The 18755-nt window shown below is 41.1% G+C and overlaps 1 protein-coding gene and 1 long non-coding RNA gene across 5 annotated transcripts in view; one reads left to right on the forward strand and one right to left on the reverse strand.

The window, feature by feature from the left end:
* Positions 1-18755, reverse strand: part of LOC125460440 (uncharacterized) — a 209527-nt gene that overhangs the window by 117269 nt on the left and 73503 nt on the right. The gene's annotated exons all lie outside the window — the stretch shown is intronic.
* The window catches only part of LOC125460441 (uncharacterized), a 79880-nt gene continuing 61774 nt past the window's right edge, over positions 650-18755 (forward strand). For all 4 annotated transcript variants that reach the window (XR_007249258.2, XR_009446443.1, XM_059649636.1 and 1 more), the window contains exon 1: positions 650-781. Coding sequence is in view for 1 of the 4 variants with exons in the window: in XM_059649635.1 (XP_059505618.1) it covers positions 771-781 (11 nt within the window). In the remaining 3 variants the exon portion in view is untranslated. The remainder of the gene's footprint in view (positions 782-18755) is intronic.

Raw genomic sequence — 18755 nt, forward strand, 5'->3', positions numbered from 1 at the left:
CACCGGGACTAGGCCATCACATCGGGACTGGAGCTTCACACTGGGACTAGAACCTCACACCCGGACTAGACCTTCATGCTGCGCTGCTGAAATAGCTGGAAGCCGCTGAAGAAGACCTTCACTCCTGGGCAAGAATGCCACACTGGGAACCTGCTTAGCCAGGCGCTAGGCCTACCAGCTTTCTAGGCCTTTGCAAACCACCTCGACACTGGGCCTCGGTCAGGAGAAGACATTTTCCGCTGAAGTCATTTAAATGGAAATATTAAGAAAGAGGCATCAAAAGAATAAAAAAAGTGCTTGGGTCGTGGAGCCTGCATGATGCATTGCTACTCAAGTGCCATTTTGAAAAACGGCTTATGCTGCATTCACACCGAGCAGGCAGATTTAGAGATCAGTTAATATTTGGCCACGGACCTGCGGTTTTTGACCTCTCTGTTACCATTATGTCTTAATTGCTCCCATGAAGAGTTTCCATTAACCTGACCAGAGGGCATTCCCCGCAAGTTAAATGAAGTTAAATTCCACCAGCTGCATTGGCAGGTCATGAATCCATGAAAAAGTTAAAGATTGATCTAATAGAGCTTTTGAATTAATGTAGGCTTTTGATCAATAACTCAGTGAAACTGTTTCCTGGACGGGAGCAGGTAACCAGAGAACACACATTGAATATAAATGACAGAAGAGACTGGGGGAAAATGGGAAGTTTTTTTTAACGCAGTGAGTTGTTAACATCTGGAATGGACTGGCTGAAAGGATGAATCGATAGCAAAATGGTACTTGGGTGAGTGGTACAAGTATTTGGGACAATATAGGAAGGGTATTATCAAGCTGAAAAGGTTTCATAAAAGATTTACGAGGATGTTGCTGAGAATGGAAGGTTTGACTTATAAGGAGAGGCTGGGTAGCCTGGAACTTTCTTCACCGGAGTGCCAGAGGTTGAGACGTGACCTTGTAGAGTTTTATAAAATCATGAATGGTACAGATAAGGTGAATGGCAGGAGTCTTTTCCCTCGGGTGGGGGATCTCAAGGCTAGGGGTCATATTATTAAGGTGAAAGATTTAAAAAGGATCTGGGATGTGAGGGGCAACATTTTTACTCAGCGAGTGATCCAAGCGGGACCCAGCTTTGATTCCAGCTGCAAGTAACTGATTTGAAAGATTTAAAAAGGACATAAGGGGCAATTTTTTTTTACACAGTGCGTGAAATGAATTTCTGAAGGAAGTGGTGAGTATGGGTACAGTTATGATGTTTAAAAGACATTTGGATAAGCTCATGAAAAGGAAAGGTTTGGAGGGATATGGGCCAAGCGCAGGCAGGTGGGACTAGTTTAGTTTAGGATTATGGTCGGCATGGACTGGTTGGACCACAGAATCTGCTTCCATGCAGTCTGTGTGGCTGTAGGTGAATACTTGAAAAAGAAAAAGATACAGGGTTAATGGGAGAGATTGGGGACATAAAATGGGTTGGATAAAGAGCTGACATAGCTACATTGGGCAGAATGGCCTCCTTCTGTGTCCTATGGCACTATAAATTCACGGTGGAAGACTTTATTTAGCCTGAGGGATAACAAACATATGCTGTTCAATTCATTCAAGCAAAATGCCATGCACAATGCCGATGACATGGAAATAGTCCCTAGTCTCTGGAAATGATGGGACTGATATCAGATAAGTCTGTCCTAATCACTTCCTATTGCATCCCATTCCTGGAAACTATCTGGCTCATCCACCAGGGAATTAGGTGTGTGGGAACACGACTGAAATATTCGCTCATGACATCCCCTATCCCATTATTACTATTTCATTGACCATCCTGAACCACACGCTCGTGATTATTGCTCATTCCATCAATGTTCCCTTTGACGGCTCCTTGTCTTCTCTTTTATGTTTCTACCTGGCCCCTCAACCTCACAAAACATGAAACTCAAAGCTGCACTGCAATCTCAGGGTCAAACAATCCATATCCCCATGCTTAAAAACAAAGGAAGGCTCCTTAACATCGTCAGAGTTCCCTTTTGCGTCAGTTTTGGAAATTTTTTTATTCAATCTGGGATTTATAACTCATCCCTAGTTGTCCTTTGAGAAGTTAGTGGTGAACTGTCTTCTTGAACCTCTGAAATCCATGTGCTATAGGTAGACCCAGAATGTAGTTAGATGGTGAGTGCCAAATTTTGACCCAGTGACACTAAAGGAATGACAATATACTTCCATGTAAAGATGAACATAGAACATTGAACAGTACAGGCCCTTCGGCCCACAATGTTGTGCTGACCTATTATCCTACTGAGATCAATTTACCCTTCATACCCTACATTTTACTATCCTACAAGTGCCGATCCAAGAGTCGCTTAAAAGTCTCTAAAGTATCTGACTCCACTACCACTGCCGGCAGCGCATTCCACATACCCTACCACTCTCTGTGTAAAGAACCTACCTCTAGCATCTCCCCTATACCTTCCTCGAATCACCTAAAAAGTATGTCCCCTCATAACAGTCATTTCTGCCCTGGGAAAAAGTTTCTGACTATCCACTCTATCTATGCCTGTCATCATCTGGTACACCTCTATCAAGTCACTTCTCATCTGTCTTCACCCTCCAAGATGGTGTGTGTCTTGGAGGGACACTTGCTTTGATGGTGTTCAATGTCTCTACTGCCCTTGTTTTTCATGATGGTAGCGGTTGTGGATTTGGAAGATGCCATCCAAGAAGCCTTGGAGAATTTGTTGCAATATATCTTATAGATGATACGCACTGCTACCATTATGTATCATCAGTGGAGAAAGTGAATGGCTGTAGCTTTAAGAGGTTATTTTGTCCTTTTTTTGAAGAAAGATTTTAAGGCAGAGATGTCAAGTAGTTTACCAAAACTATTAGGGTAAATAGCCTGGGATGCCTTGGCATTTTTTTTTTTAAATCTGAGTAATAGAAGCAGCCTGAATGCGTAAGTTTTGTTCTACAGAACCAAGCTTTTTAGTTTTATTCAGATGTGGTTATTGCTGGGTCTCAGCAGGGTTGGAAGGCAGAGAGTCTCCCTTTCTCGCTGAGTTTTCTCTGGATGTTTTTTTCTCCTGGGGCTGCCATGGGAGTCATATGTGAGACAACGCTGTTTTCTGAATTAGGTTTTTGCCAAGTGTGTGTTTATGGGATGTTACCAAATTGGGGCAATTACTGTTTAGTAGTAAAATAATCTATTATTCTGTAAAGTTGCCAACAGTTAAGTTATTCCAAGTTTTTCTTTCTTTTGTTGTATTTTAACTATAGTGTTTGAATAAATTGGGTTTTGCTTAATGCTAACTAATGGGATTGCATCTGGAACGCAGCACTTCACATTTGCCTTTAAATTAAAGGAAAGTTAGGATCTAGGCTACTTTCTTAGAGCATTTTGAGGGAGTCTGGTCTCGTTCATAACAAACAAGTGGCTGCTTTGTCCTGAGTGTTACACTCATCTAGGCAAATGGGGAGTATTCCATCACACTCCTAGCTTGTGCCTTGCATATGGTGGATCAGCATTCAGGAGTCAGGAAGTGTGTTACTCACCATGGTATTCCCAGTCTTTAAGAAACATAACAAATGAAACAAGAGTGAGAGAAGTTTGACACTTCATCCCTACTCCATTGTTTCATAAGATTAGATCTTTAAATCTATTTTCTTGCTTAACACTTCCCCTGCACCAGCATTGACTTGTCGTGCTAGCCAATGGGAGTAATAAGGTTCGATATAATGTAGATTAGTTTGTGGGGTAAGCAGCGATGTTGTTATATCCTCAATGGTCATGTGTTACTGTTCCTGTGACGACACAATCCCCAGGATGCTATCCCAGCAACACCAGGGAAGGAAGGAAATATAGTCTTTTCAACCCTTTCACTTTTTAGTTATAAAAATATTGGAAATAGAGGATATAAAATGGCTTGATTCAGAATCAGGAATCCGGTTTCCTCCCACAGTCCAAAGATGTGTGGGCTAGCTGGATTGGCCATGCTAAATTGCCTGTAGTGTTCAGGGTTGTGTGGATTATGGGGGATGGGCCTAGGCGGTGTGGACTTATTGGGCCGAAGGGCCTGTTTCCACACTGTAGGAAATCTAATCTAATCTAATCCATAAGAGTGTTAAGTGGCATATTCATTTTGTTGGACAAACTCAGCCAGTCCAGCTGCATCTCTGGTGAGTGAAACAGATACAACATTTCGAAGTTAGTGATCCTTCCTCAGAAATCCAGACCGGCTGAGTTTCTCCAGCAATTTCTGTTATTGTTTTAGATTTCCAGCGTGCACAGCTCTTTGCTTTATTCGTGGGTTGGAAAGGAGCTATCTCCGAGATTGAACATATTGAGTAATCTATTTTCTGAGGCGGGGTCAGTCAGATGCAAGAAAACACGTGACATAATTCCTGAATTATAGGCAAACAGAATCCTCGATTGAGCTAATGTTTCATGCTTTCGTAACCATTTCCCCACTACTGGCCTCAGAAGCAAGGAAGGCAATTTTAACACTTTCTCTTCTCCACTCCCACAACCACCAAAATGCACGAGTTAGTGTCAGCCAGGAAATTAAAAAGTTAAGAATCTGAAAGAGGAGCCTTAAACCTGCACTTTTCCAGCTTCAGCAGTGACTAGAAATAGATAGAGAGTAAATATGCTCCCAGACAATGATTGATTGATTAAAGCTTGCATGGAGGCTACATGTCTTCAGATATTTTCTAATCAACTCATTTAGAGATGTTGTTACATTTAGAGATGTTGTTACATTTAGAGATGTTGTTACATTTAGAGATGTTGTTACTTGGATCTCCTGTCTTGGACGTAGTGATATGCCATACTGCCACATGAACCATATTCTACTTGCCTTCAAATGTTTGTTTTCAGATTTCACATTTTTCTAATCGACCTGCTCAAAGATGTTATTACACCCCTCTGGAGCAGGTGGAACTTGAGCCTTGGTCTCCAGCTCCAGGGGTAGGGACACTATCACTGTGCCACCAGAGACCCTCTACAAATCTTAATTTTAACAGTTTTTCTTACTGTCACCTGGACTTCCTGAGCCTCAGGAAACTCATGAGGTAAGGGGAAACAAGAGGTGTCAGAACAATCAGCTAAATGCCTTCATTACACAATGCTTCTGGATCAGGAGGAGCAGGAATAGAATCATAGAATCTCTTCAGCATGGAAGCAGGCCATTCAGGCCATCGAGTCCACACTGACCCTCTGAACAGAATCCCAGCCAGATCTACCTCCTGAGCCTATCCTTTTAACCCTGCATTTCCATTGGCTAATCCAGCTAAGCTGCACAACTTTGGACAATGGGGGGAAATCCACACAGACATGGGAAGAACATGCAAACTCCACACAAACATTCATCCAAGACTGGAATTGAGTCTTGGTCCCTGGCACTGTGAGACAGCAGTGCTATCCAGTGAGCCACCGTAATATTTTCCCAACTCAACAATCTAAATTATAAACCAACTCTCCAGCATCCCTCCAATCTCATCCTGACATTGCCGTCCCCCATCACTGACCTCTCTCCTATGATTACTGACTCCATTGTACTCTGCGTCTCCTCCCAATTTCTCCCTGAGTGATCACCTCAAGCTTCCAAGCTGAACTTTGTCCATCCCCTCAGCAATTGCTACCTCCAAATGCACCAAATCTACCTGCTACTGGGATAGCATTTCCTATCCAACAGTGTGTCATAGAGGCTGACTCCCAGGCAGCGAACATGTTCACAAAAATCATATCTGCTTTCAATGAATTTTGGAGTTTTGGAAAATCTCACAGGTCCACTGGAGGACTTGGAGTCTTAACCATAGGACAATATAGCAATGGGCATACCACTCTAAGTATCGATGGCACTTCTTTATACATAGTCACTCAAACTCGTACAAGTTGCAATAAAGTCACTGAAGTAAGTACTGCAAGGATCATTCTAAATAACCACATCACAAGCTACTTTGAATCCCTGTGGACACACAGGATTTCAGTTATCATGCTGCAAACTGGATACTGACTGTGTGCAAAGATAAAAGTGACATTACAACATAATTTCGCACAATCAAATGACAAATACTGTGAATTTGTACATTAAAGGGTTGTCACTTCTTCAAGATACTGGCATCTGAGCGATCCTGAATAATTTTCTTTGACAACTGGCTCATTGCCATAAATATCTCAGTCACTGGAAAACCACAGGCTGTGCGGCATCATCTCCACCATGCTTCAAAAGGGGATTGTAATCAATTGAATGAGGCAAGAAAGGAGGAAGACCAACAAAAAACAGAAGTAGTTAACAAAAAAGGAAAATCAAAAGATTTATTTGACACTTGTATTGGAAAAGTTGGGCCATATCACTGATGACAGAACCAACACAATATGGCTCAAAGCTTGTAACTATTTCAAAGATGAATGGAGAACTAAGTTTGTGTGTGGATCCCACTCCATTAAACAATGAAACTAGGAAGGAACTCCATCCTATTTCACCTGTTAAGGATAGCTTGGCAAAACTGGCATAAAAGAATGTTATTCACAAAACTAGAGACAACAGTGAGTTCTTAGTCCAAGAGTCAAAATTGCTGAGAACATTTGTTACACTATTCAAGTAGCTTTGTTGCAGTAGTCTACCATTTAGGACCTCCTCTGTGCCAAGAAGTTTTTTAATGGACACGTCCTGGAAGAGGAACAGGGAGCAATTTGCCACTTTGATGACATCTTAATGCATTGTAAATTGAAGGATGAACAGGACCAGAGGGTCAGGGATGTGTTAAAAGCAGTATAGACTGTCGGCCTTACACAAAATGACAAATCCTAATTCTCGAGAAAGAGAATTACATTCTTTAGACACATTACCCAAGAACAAGGAATCATAGTGGATCCAAGGAAGATCAGAGGACATCTGATGACGGCAATGATTTAGCATGCTTCTTAGGCATGACTAATAAAATAGGGAAGTTTATCCCAACTTAACCAATCTTATTTTGCTTATAAGGAAGCTCTTGATAAAAGACCAGCAATGGTTTTGAAGTTAGGAATCCTGCAAGAATAGCAGCTTTTGAAAGGATTAAAGTCGCCTTCTACTGATGTTAGTATGTTCCAATCTAGACTTGTTCACAATAGTAGTTATAGATGCATTGTCCACTGGACCAACCTTAAAACAAGTGCAAACTAATGGAACATAAAATCCAGTCTATTTTACAACAAGAGATATTATGGAGGCCGAATGGAGCATGTTACCACCAAGCAGGAAGCTTTTGCAGTTATGAGCAATTCATAAACTGCCTCATGGGACTGCAATTCCAGGCCCAAATCAATTGCAAGCCTTTGATAACATTATTGGCATCAAAAGAATCTCAAAAATGTTTCTATGCTGCAAAGATTCAGGTTTATGTAGAAACATGGAAGATAAGAGGTTTAGGGTGTTGAGATATGACTGTGGAGTAGTCTATATTCCAGGCAAGGTGTAAGTAATGCTGATTTCTTGAGAAAAGCACTGGATCATACAGAAAAGGAAAGTTTTATTCTTGTGGAAGAATGAAAGTCTTATGCAAGGGCAATAACCAACACTTCACCATTAACTGAGGAAAAACCTAGAGACATTTGTGCAGCTAAAAAAAATCTGAAAAAGAGGCACAGAGCTCAGAAAACTCTGTTTGCAAGGGTAGTCAAAGTAAAATTCAGCAAGCATTGAAAAGGTACCAAAAGACACTATTGAAAGATTTACTGGTGTTTGAGCTTCAAATAGGTGTACTAAAAGTCAATGCATAAATAAATCCAGCCGGAACTCCACAGGGAACAACTAGGTGTCACGAAATTCAGAGTAAGTTCATAATAATCAGCACGGTGGACAAGATGTTTATTTTGTTAAACAAGTTCCATAAACAACCATGTGCCTATTGAGACAATGATTTCATCAAGATTTCCAGAAAGCCCATGGATGAGGCAAGCAATGTATTTGCACGATTTTGCACTGAAGATATATATAGTCCTCAATGAAGTAGTAAGCAAGATTTTGATCAGTACACTGCAAAAAGATCTTAGTGCTACATCATTTTGCAGAAAAAATTAGCATTGGACAATAGACCTCAAATTGTGAAATAGGGTCTCAGAAAATTTAATTTTGGGGACAATACCAATAAGGTAACACGTTCTCTCTCTATCCTCAGTCAAATGGAAATGTGGATAGAACAAACAAGGCCAAAAAGTTACCAATGCTTCAGAATCCAGACTAACAATTCACCTGCAGAGCAATATCATCGAATAATAGACACTCACTCCTGGAACAGTAAAAATGAGGGAGGTTAAAAAAGCGAATGCACCATTTTAGAACACAACACGATACCGAATATAACTTTTCAAGACCTGGAGAATGGAAAACAACTGAACAATGTCACATCCAAAATCAGCACAGGTGGAACAATTCCAGACGTAGGCTTGTTGCATTTCTGTGCTGTAGACTTTATGACTTTATGGCAGAGACTGAAACTCTGCCAACCTTAAAGCGTAGGTGGAAAGATTGCTTATATTGTCTTATATTGTCAGAGCACCTGAAAGGACGTTGATCTCAATTGAGCCAAGAAGTGAGGCCAAGTATGATTATAACAGGATTTGGGAAGCCCATACTTAGATTGCATCATTGTATGGCGTGGTACTATTCCATACAGCGTGATACAACTATACAATCAAACATGGTACAACATCATCACCTAATGATGGTGATAAAGGTGATAATCATGATAATGGTGAAGATGTTAATACCCATGTTAGTGATGAAAAAGACTATGTCAGCAAATATGCAAGGGAAGTGACCAACTCAATTAAACATTTAAGGTGTTACTTATGTTAATAGGAATTAATGAAAACAAGATGCACAACATACAGCCTTTGAATTCATTCCAAGAAGCTAAAAGAGACCGCTACACAGAAATGATAAGCACCTTGGAAGCATTCCCAATGGAAAATAGCCAAACCCCTGTAAGATAAATGTATTGAACCAGAAGTATTTGTAAAATTAACAATATGAGCAAAGCCATGTGATTTTGTTTTGTAGAAATGCAATACTTAGTGGAAGCCTCTCTCCTTCTGCCAAAGAGGCGGACTATAGATGTAAAAGGCAACACACACACACACTCAAAGAAAGAATCACAAATTATTCATCTTCGATCAAGTTTGTCACTAAATCCCCTTTGAAAAATTGAGACAGAGATATTTTAAAGAAATTTTATTGGATTGTGAATCTAATTTTTGTTACTTAATTGAATATTTTTTTTGAGCTGGTTTCAGACATTGTGTTAAAGTAGAATAGTCCCATCACAATTTTTTCTGATACTGTATGAAACAGCATTAATTCTTAGAGTGTAAATAGAACTGATTATTATGATTAATTTTCATAAAAAATGTTTGAGTTTCATACTTAATGCTACACCTGGATAACGATACACTTGAATTTTTAGTTTAGGATTTTAAATTCTCATATTGTTAAACTTTAGAAAAAGTTGTTTTTGCCACAGCACACCTATATCTATAATCCTCCCCGCTCCAAAATAATGTTAAGAAGTCCTGAAGAGGGGAGGACATCCTATTTTTGCTCACAGTTCTCTGGGTGGTAAAGCTGAATGCATTCTTTTAGTGATTTCTCAGTTAAGGCTTCAAGTTGACACAGATAGTATGTTTTGACTGTGCAAGTTTATTTTGCTGGGTGGGGTTTCAGGGGGGTTGCAGGAGGGTGAAGTGAACTAAAAATAGTCAAACAGTTAACATATAAAAGTAAACTACTGGAATAACATAGACCACGTTGAGAGAAACTTGGTGAGGGTGGATTCAGCCTCATGTGGGCTTATACTGGTCTTGGATATTCTTATGAAGAGATATTGAGTAGCTTGGGCTTGTACAGGTAGTTCTCCTATAACATGATAGTTGCATTCTTATGTGACCTCACGCTAAAGCAAATCTCATTGTAGGGAAATTGCTGTAGAAAATAGCTATGCCTGTACAGCAGGAAGCTTGCATTATCCAAACAGCGTCCACTGTTCATTGATTGCATTACAGCCAATTCACATAACAAAACACACGTTATAGCAGAGCTACCTGTACTCATCGATTGATTAAAAGAAGGAGAGGTGATCTTACTCAAACATATCAGATTATTAGGTTGCTTAACAGGGTAGACACAGAGAGGTAGTTTCTCTTTGTGGGAGAGTCTACAATCAGAGGACGTAATTTCACCCATTAAAGACAGGAATGAGGAGGATTTTTTTTCTTGGAGTGTAGTGGAATTTTTTGTTACAAAGAGCTATGGAGGCTGCATCCTGAAGTATCTTCAAGGCTGAGGTACAGATTTTTAGTCAGTAGGGGATTTAAACATTTTGGGACAAAAGGCAGGAAAGTGAGGTTGAGGATTATCAGATTATCCATGTTTTCAGTCAATGTTGGAGTAGACTTGATAGGCCCAATGTCCTACCTTTACGCTATCTAGTGGTCTTATGGAGTTGCAGTATATTGAGATTTGTGAAAATGTTGTAACTGAAAACATGGTTCTGATATCAATAAGAGACAAGACATCAGTCTAGAATGACCTCATAAAGGGACTGGGACTTTACATGAGACAGCTGTATTAAATGTTGTGAGCACAGCCCAAACCATCATGCAAGCCAGTCTTCCATCCACTGACTCGATCTACACTAGTTGTTGCCATGAAAAGGCAGCCAGCATTATCAAAGACTCCTCCCACCCCCGTCATAATCTCTTCCAACCTCTTCCATTGGGCAGAACATACAGAAGCTTAAACACAAGTACTAACAGGTTTAAGAAGAACTTCTTCCCTGCTGGTATTAGGATTCTGAATAAACCTCTCAAATTTCAAATCTAATGTGGATCTTGCTTTGCATGTACCTTTTCTGCAGCTATAGTTTTGAATTCCTCACTCTGTTCAGTCACCCTGTGATCTGTGAGTCTTTGTATGCTATGATCTACTGTACTATAAAACAAATCTTTTCACTGTACTTCGGTACACGTGACAATAATTAATCAAATTAAATCAAAAATCTACTTCAGACTGATATAATTAGAGGAGTGTTATGGTACAGAAGTAGTTAAAGAGCCTTACTGAAGAGATAAGGAGCAAACAAACATACCCACAGTCAAAGGAGCACCAGTCCACAACCTCAATGTGTAGGTTGCGGGATTAGTTAAAGCACAGACAAAGCAATTTCTATTCAGATTATGCGAACCTCCACAAAGGTGTGCATTACTTTTCTTGCTGTAGGTGACTACTTATTTTTAAGTGGTTGTATTCGTTCTATTTTATTCATCAGCGCTTGGAAGTAGCCAAGAGCATTTTTTATTGGAGGTCTCTCACCTACCCCAATCAGCTGGTCTGCTTCACCCAACCCATTCTGCCACTGGTGATTTTTCAATGTGTTTGGTGATTTGCACAGAATTGAACGGACTGAGGAGATAAAATGGCCTGATGGGGCCTGAATAAGGAAATAAAGTAGACTGATAATGGAAAGGGAAAGGAAACTTTAGAAGCAAGGGCAAAGCATTAATCAAAAAGTGCATTAATTCCCCTAATATAAATAATCGAAGTTACCCTCGCGAGTTTGATCATTAAATCAATTTCTATTTTACAGAGTGTCTTTATATTCTCGAGGCTGACTCAAAATATGCCACTGGGCAGCCTCAGGATTTTCGAAGCTGCACAGCGGCATAAACCGAAAGACAACATGCCAGATTCCCTCATGTTAAAAGTGCAAACTAGTTTACAGGCCACATTTTTATTTTCACATTGATTGCTGATCAAAGCAACCTGCAAAGAGGCAAGGGTGATGTAAGGAAAAAAAACTTGTACGGTCCACAAGTAAGTACAGTATGGAGTGTGATGGAGACAAGATCAACTGAGGCATTCAGAAAAAATGCAAAGGTGTGGAGGATAAAGCAGGAGGTTGGCTCTTGGTAATGATGCTCATTTAGTGAGCTAGTATTGGCACAATGGTCCAAATGGCCTCCCTTTGAGAAATTACACTTCTATAAATTCTGTGATTTTAGTTCAAAATGATTTATTACAGTATTCATAACCAAAATGTCAGCTTTCCTGCTTATCTGATGCTGCCTGGCCTGCTGTATTCCTCCAGCTCCACACTGTGTTGTCTCTGATTCCAGCATCTGCAGTTCTTGTTATCTCTAAGAAATGCATTCTGTTCTATATTCTGCACCAGAGGAGAGTCAGAACATCTGCACTTTGATCTCAAACAACTTGCCTCAAGTGCCAGTTAATTCGACCTTGGATCATATGTGCTAAAAGATGCGTTTAAATAATTTAGAAGTTTCTCATACAATATCTTTACATATATATTGTGCATTTAGTATTTCACCACAACTTTATTTAAAAAAAATTGTGACCAGGTGCTGCTGAAAGGCTATGTAAAGTTGCTTGAGACTCTGGTTGTAGCAGGGGCCAATATTGGAGCAGGGAAAGACAGTGAGTTCAGTGAGACCTAGAACCTAAGTTCAAAGAGAATGTTTGAAGGAGGGGACAGGGACAGGTTTGAAGGAGGGGATTAGCAAGGTGACAAGAGCTTGGGAGAACTTTCCAGAGAGCAAAGTCAAACTGGTCGAAAGCTGTGTAGTCAAAATTGAAGAGAGGGTGGAAAGGATGTGAAAGATAAACTGTGGAGTACACATGAACGTGAGTGAATGAAGATGAAGAATAACAGAGTAATGAGGCCATGGATCTATCTACAGATGACTCTGAAATCCATAATGAACCAGAAACAACTGAAACTCTGCCAGGGCTGTGATAGTTTGGGAAAATGGAACTTAATGTGGGTCTGAGGGTGGACAACAGAGTTATTGTATGGGTCACAATTATAAACAGCAGTTCTGTAGGCCAACAAAGGAATAAGAACATTCACACCTGGAGCTGACAATGTTTGCAATGGGTAACCCAGTGTCAGTGTGAGTGAGATAGGGCAGATCGAGGAAAGCATAGGGCAAGCTGCCTCAGTTAGAAATTCACCTCAAAGCCAAGGATAGTGAGATTACCAAATAAGAATTCGGAGCTACAGTGCAGATATTTTGACAAGAAGTGAACACAAATGGTCTTTGATCTCGGTGACCATGAGTTTAGAGGAATTACGTCTCACCCAGGATTTGTTTTCAGTACTGAAGAAGGGTCACTGGATCCGAAACGTAAACTCTGATTTCTCTCTATAGTAGCTGCCAGATCTACTGAGTTTTTCCAGCAATCTCTGTTTTTGTTCATTTTCGGTAAAATAGTTTGACAACTATAGGGCAGCGCCCTGGTTCAGTGGTTAGCACAGCTGCCTCACAGCACCAGGGATGCGGGTTCAAATCTATCCTCGATCAACTGTCTGTGTGGAGTTTGCACATTCTCCCCGTGTCTGCATGGGTTTCCTTTGGGTTCTCCAGTTTCCTCCCACAGTCCAAATATGTGCAGGCTAGGTGGATTGGCCATGCTAAATTATCCGCAGTGTTCAGGGGTATGTGAGTTATAGGGGAATGGGTCTGGGTGGGATGCTCCAAGGTTCGGTGTGGGCTTGTTGGTCCGAAGGGCCGGTTTCCACACTGTAGGGATTCTACAATTCTATAATGGTGCCATGAAAATAGCACTGATTGTCTGAAGTAAAATCCCATCTGATACATTAATATGTTTTCGGGAAGGAACTCTGCCATCCTTACATGGTCTGGCCTAAATGTGACTCCAGGCTCATAGCAACTTGGTTGACTCCTAACTGCCCTCTGAGATAGACTCTCTGTTCAAGAACAATCTGTTCAACAGATTGGCAACAAATGGTGGACTTGTCAATGATGTCAACAACCAATGAAAGGGGAAAGAGATACATTTGGGTCTGAGAAGTGATGGTATATCAGAGGAAAGGACTCGTACACATGGGAGGCAAAGGGGAATGGAAGGATGTGAGATAAGGTGCTAATGGCAGGAAGCTCAAGCAAGTTGAAAACACCTGCACAGACCAGTTGCACAAAATTGTCTGATTCTGTCTTGTAGAATCTGTCTAACGATTGCACACCTTAGAAAAGAATGTAATTAAGGAGACAGAAAATAAGGCACTGGGGTAGGCCATTCATCCCCCTTAGCCTGTTCCACTAGGAAACCTTTGAGATATCTCTCAGAGATGTTTATGAAAGCATTCAAAATAGCAATAGAAGGTTGTAAAGATAGAGGTTGGAAAATAATGTTACTGGAAATAAGAGAGAGCTGTGTTACCTAATTTTTTTTTCAAACTCATTCACAGGATGAGGACATGGCTGGCTTGACTAGCATTTATTGTTCATCCATTATTGCCCAGAAGACAATAAAGAGTCAACCACATTGTGGGTCTGGAGTTACTTTTAGACCAGACCAGCTAAGGATGGCAGGTTTCCTTCCCTAAACGTCATCAGTGAACCAGATGGGTTTATCCAACAATCAATAATGGGTTCATGGTAATTAGTAGAGTCTTAATTCCAGATTTTTATTGAATTCAAGCTACTCTATGGCAGGATTTGAACCTAAGTCCCCACAACATTACCTGGCTCTATGGATTATTAGTCCAATAAAAATATACAACTACGCCATCACCTCCCCGCTAACCATTACTAACCATTAGACAGAGCAGAAATATTAGTCTTGCAATTCTAAATGATGAGTACTTCTTTTGTAACACCCTTATGTATTAGACTGGCAGGACAACTTCCTTACTCACAAATAAGAGATAACACAGCGTGGAGCTGGAAGAACACAACAGGCCAGGCAGCTTCAGAGGAGCAGGAAAGTTGGCATTTCAGGTCAGGATTTTTCAAAATGTCAACTTTCCTGATCCTCTGATGCTGCCTGGCCCACTGTGTTCCTTCAGCTCTGCACTGAATTATCTCTGACTCCAGCATCTGCTATCTCTGAGCAAGTTATTCCTTACTCACAAATTCTCTTTGGATTGATGCAATTGAAGAAATGATGTTTACAAAGTTTGAGCAAGCTATTGTTAAACTTCTCTGACACTGTCTTATGTTGATTTCACCAGTGGCTTTGTCAGGCATAATTTAAGATCATTAAACCTGACTGCATTTATACCTTTGGCCCCATCTGAATAAATCATTTGACATCAAGCTGCTGACTCTACAGGGCCGTAGTTACAGCATGAGCAACAGTGCGTGTAGGGATTACAGTGGAGCATATGCTTTCAATAATGCTTCAGCCTGAATGGCAGTCCCAAATCTGGCAGGAAAATTGATGGCCTTTAACAAGGAGTTTCACAACAATGACATTATCAAGAAACATAATTATTTTAAAAGCCTGCGAGCCATTAAATTCCATATACGAGGCATTACTGACCTTTTTTTTAATCTTAAGAGTTTTGCAACAGCAATATTATGAAGATACAGAATTACAACCTCATTTTACAACACTCAATGATAGATTTTCAGCATTATGGCTGCGACCAATTTTTTTCTTCAATTTAGCAAGTTGTGAAATAAATATTGGATCATGCATATGGAATTAAGGTAAAATATCAGACAAAAGCGTTTTTTAAGGAAGTGAATTAATCCTTGCAACGGGGAATTTCGCAAATATCAAATCCTTTTTTCTGAGCCATTTTAGTTTTATTTTCAGTGATTAGTTATTAAGTGAGTATACCATTTCTCACTTGCCTCCCTTGTAGGAAGATATCACTTTTCCAAGCAAAATTAAGAGGGAAAGGGTGGACATTCTCATTAGTTCAATGATTTCTGATTTACTGCAGATGATGGTTGTGACTATTGGAAACGAATTATTTCAGTCCTACTACATCACTGCAGGAGTTAGAGTTAGAGAATCAGAGAGATGTACAGCACAGAAACATACATTTTGGTCCAACTCATCCATGCCAACCCAATCTGCTAAATTAATCAAATCCCATTTTGGCCCAAATCCCTCTAAAATCTTCCTATCATGTACCCATCCAGCCATCCAAATGCCTTTTAAATGTTGTAATTGTACCAGCCTCAACCACGTCCTCTGACAGCTCATTCCATACATGCACAACTCTCTGTGTGGAAAGGTTGCCCCTCAGGTCTCTTTTAAATCTTTCCCCTCTCAGCTTAAACTTGTGCTGTCTAGTTTTGGACTCTCCTACCCTGAGGAAAAGACCTTGGCTAGTCACCCTATCCATGCCCCTCATGGTTTTACATACTTCTACAAGGACACCCCTCAGCCTCTGGTGCTCCAGGGAAAATAACCTCAGGCCATTCAGCCTCTCCCTACAGCTCAAACCCTCCAACCCTAGCAACATCCTTGTGAAACTTTTCTGAACCCTCTCAAGTTTCACATCATTTTTCCTATAGCTGGGAGACCAGAATTAAATGCAGTGTTTCAAAAGTGGTCGTCCAACCAATGTCCTGTACATACACAACATGACCTCCCAACTCCTGTACTCAATGCACTGACCAAAAAAGGCAAGGAGGTCATGTCATTTTTCCAACTATTTTCAGCTGTTTCATCAATGACTTTGCCTTAAAAATGAGGTCTGAAATGGTGATGTTTGTTGATGAAAACACAGTGTGCAATTTATTTCCACCTCCTCAGATATGGTACAGTGGCTAGCAATGCTGCCTCACAGGGCCAGGGGCCCAGGTTTGATTCCAGCCTTGGGTTCCTGAGGAAGTTTTCACATTCTCCCTGTGTCTGCAGGAGTTTCCTCTGGGTGCTTCAGTTTCAAAGAACAAGAACAAAGAACAAAGAAACCTACAGCACAGGAACAGACCCTTTGGCCCTCCAAGCCTGCGCCGATCGAGATCTTCTGTCTAACCTCTCATCTATTTTCTAACGATCTGTGTCCATTTTCTTCCTGCCCATTCACGTACCTGTCCAAATATATCTTAAAAGACGCTAACGTGTCTGTGTCTACCACGTCCACTGGCAACGCGTTCCAGGCAGCCACCACCCTCTGTTTAAAGAACTTTCAACGCATATCTCCCTTAAACTTGCCTCCTCAGTTTGAACTCATGACCTCGAGTAATTGAGTCCCCCACTCTGGGAAAAAGCTTTTTGCTATCCACCCTGCCTCTACCCCTCAAGATTTTGTAGGCCTCAATCAGGTCCCCTTTCAATCTCCGTCTTTCTAATGAAAATAATCCGAATCTACTCAACCTCTCTTCATAGCTAGCACCCTCCATACCAGGCAACATCCTGGTGAACCGCCTCTGCACCCTCTCCAAAGCATCCACATTCTTTTGGTAATGTGGCGACCAGAACCGTACACAGTACTCCAAATGTGGCCGAACCAAAGTCCTATACAACTGCAGCATGACCTGCCAACTCTTGTACTCAATACCTCGCACAATGAAGGAAAGCATGCCATATGCCTTCTTGACCACCCTATTGACCTGCATTGCCACCTTCAGGGAACAATGGACCTGAACACCCAGATCTCTCTGTTCATCAATTTCCCTAGGACTTTTCCATTTACTGTATAGTTCGCCCTTGAATTTGATCTTCCAAAATGCATCACCTCGCATTTGCCCGGATTGAACTCCATCTGCCATTTATCTGCCCAACTCTCCAGTCTATCTATATTCTGGTGTAATTTCTGACAGTCCCCTTCACTATCAGCTACTCCACCAATCTTAGTGTCATCAGCAAACTTGCTGATCAGACCATCTACACCTTCCTCCAGATCATTTACATATATCACAAACAACAGTGGTCCCAGCACAGATCCCTGTGGAACACCACTGGTCACAGGTCTCCAATTTGAGAAACTCCCTTCTACTACTACCCTCTGTCTCCTGTTGCCCAGCCAGTTTTTTTATCCATCTAGCTAGCACACCCTGGACTCCATGTGACTTCACTTTCTCCATCAGCCTGCCATGGGGAACCTTATCAAACGCCTTTCTGAAGTACTCCCACAGTCGAAAGATGTACTGGTTAGGTGGATTGACTGTGCTAAATTGTCCACAGTGTCCAGGGATGCTCAGGCTAGGTGGATTAGCCGTGGGGAATGGAGGGTTACAGGGATAGGTTAAGGGGCGGGTTTGGACAGGATGTTCTTTAAAGGGGTAGTGTGGGCTTGATGGGCTGAATGGCTTGTTTCCACACTGTCAGGATTCGATGAAACATCTTGTGTCCCCATGCAGCAAAACCTGGACCACATTCAGACTTGGATTGGTGAGTGGCTGAAGGAGCAAGCATTTCAGGTGGTGGATGTGGTGAATGTTCAAGTAGGCTACATTGTTCTGGGGAGAGTCAAGCTTCTTGTATGTTGTTAGAGTTGCCTACAACAGGCAAGTATACAATATCTCAACACATTTCTTTTACCTTGTGGATAGTGGCAAGATTACAGAGTTGGGAAGTGAGTTACCCACTGCAGAATTCTCAGCACCTGACCTGTACTTGTAGTGACAATCATCATACAGTCTGACTTAGATTCTAGTTAATGGTAACCCCCACATGTTGACCCACTGAATGCAGAAACTCAAATGGAATTGAATGTCAAAAGGAAATAGGTGGAATACCTCTTTTTGAAAGTGCACATTGTCAGGCACTTGCATGGTGTGAGACGTTAATATTCACACCATGCAAGTGCCTGACAATGTGCACTTTCAAAAAGAGGTATTCCACCTATTTCCTTTTGACATTCAATTCCATTTGAGTTTCTGCATTCAGTGGGTCAACATGTGGGGGTTACCATTAACTAGAATCTAAGTCAGACTGTATGATGATTGTCACTACAAGTACAGGTCAGGTGCTGAGAATTCTGCAGTGGGTAACTCACTTCCC

This window comes from Stegostoma tigrinum, chromosome 11 (assembly GCF_030684315.1).
Source record: "Stegostoma tigrinum isolate sSteTig4 chromosome 11, sSteTig4.hap1, whole genome shotgun sequence".
In the NCBI taxonomy this organism is placed as follows: Eukaryota; Metazoa; Chordata; class Chondrichthyes; order Orectolobiformes; family Stegostomatidae; genus Stegostoma; species Stegostoma tigrinum.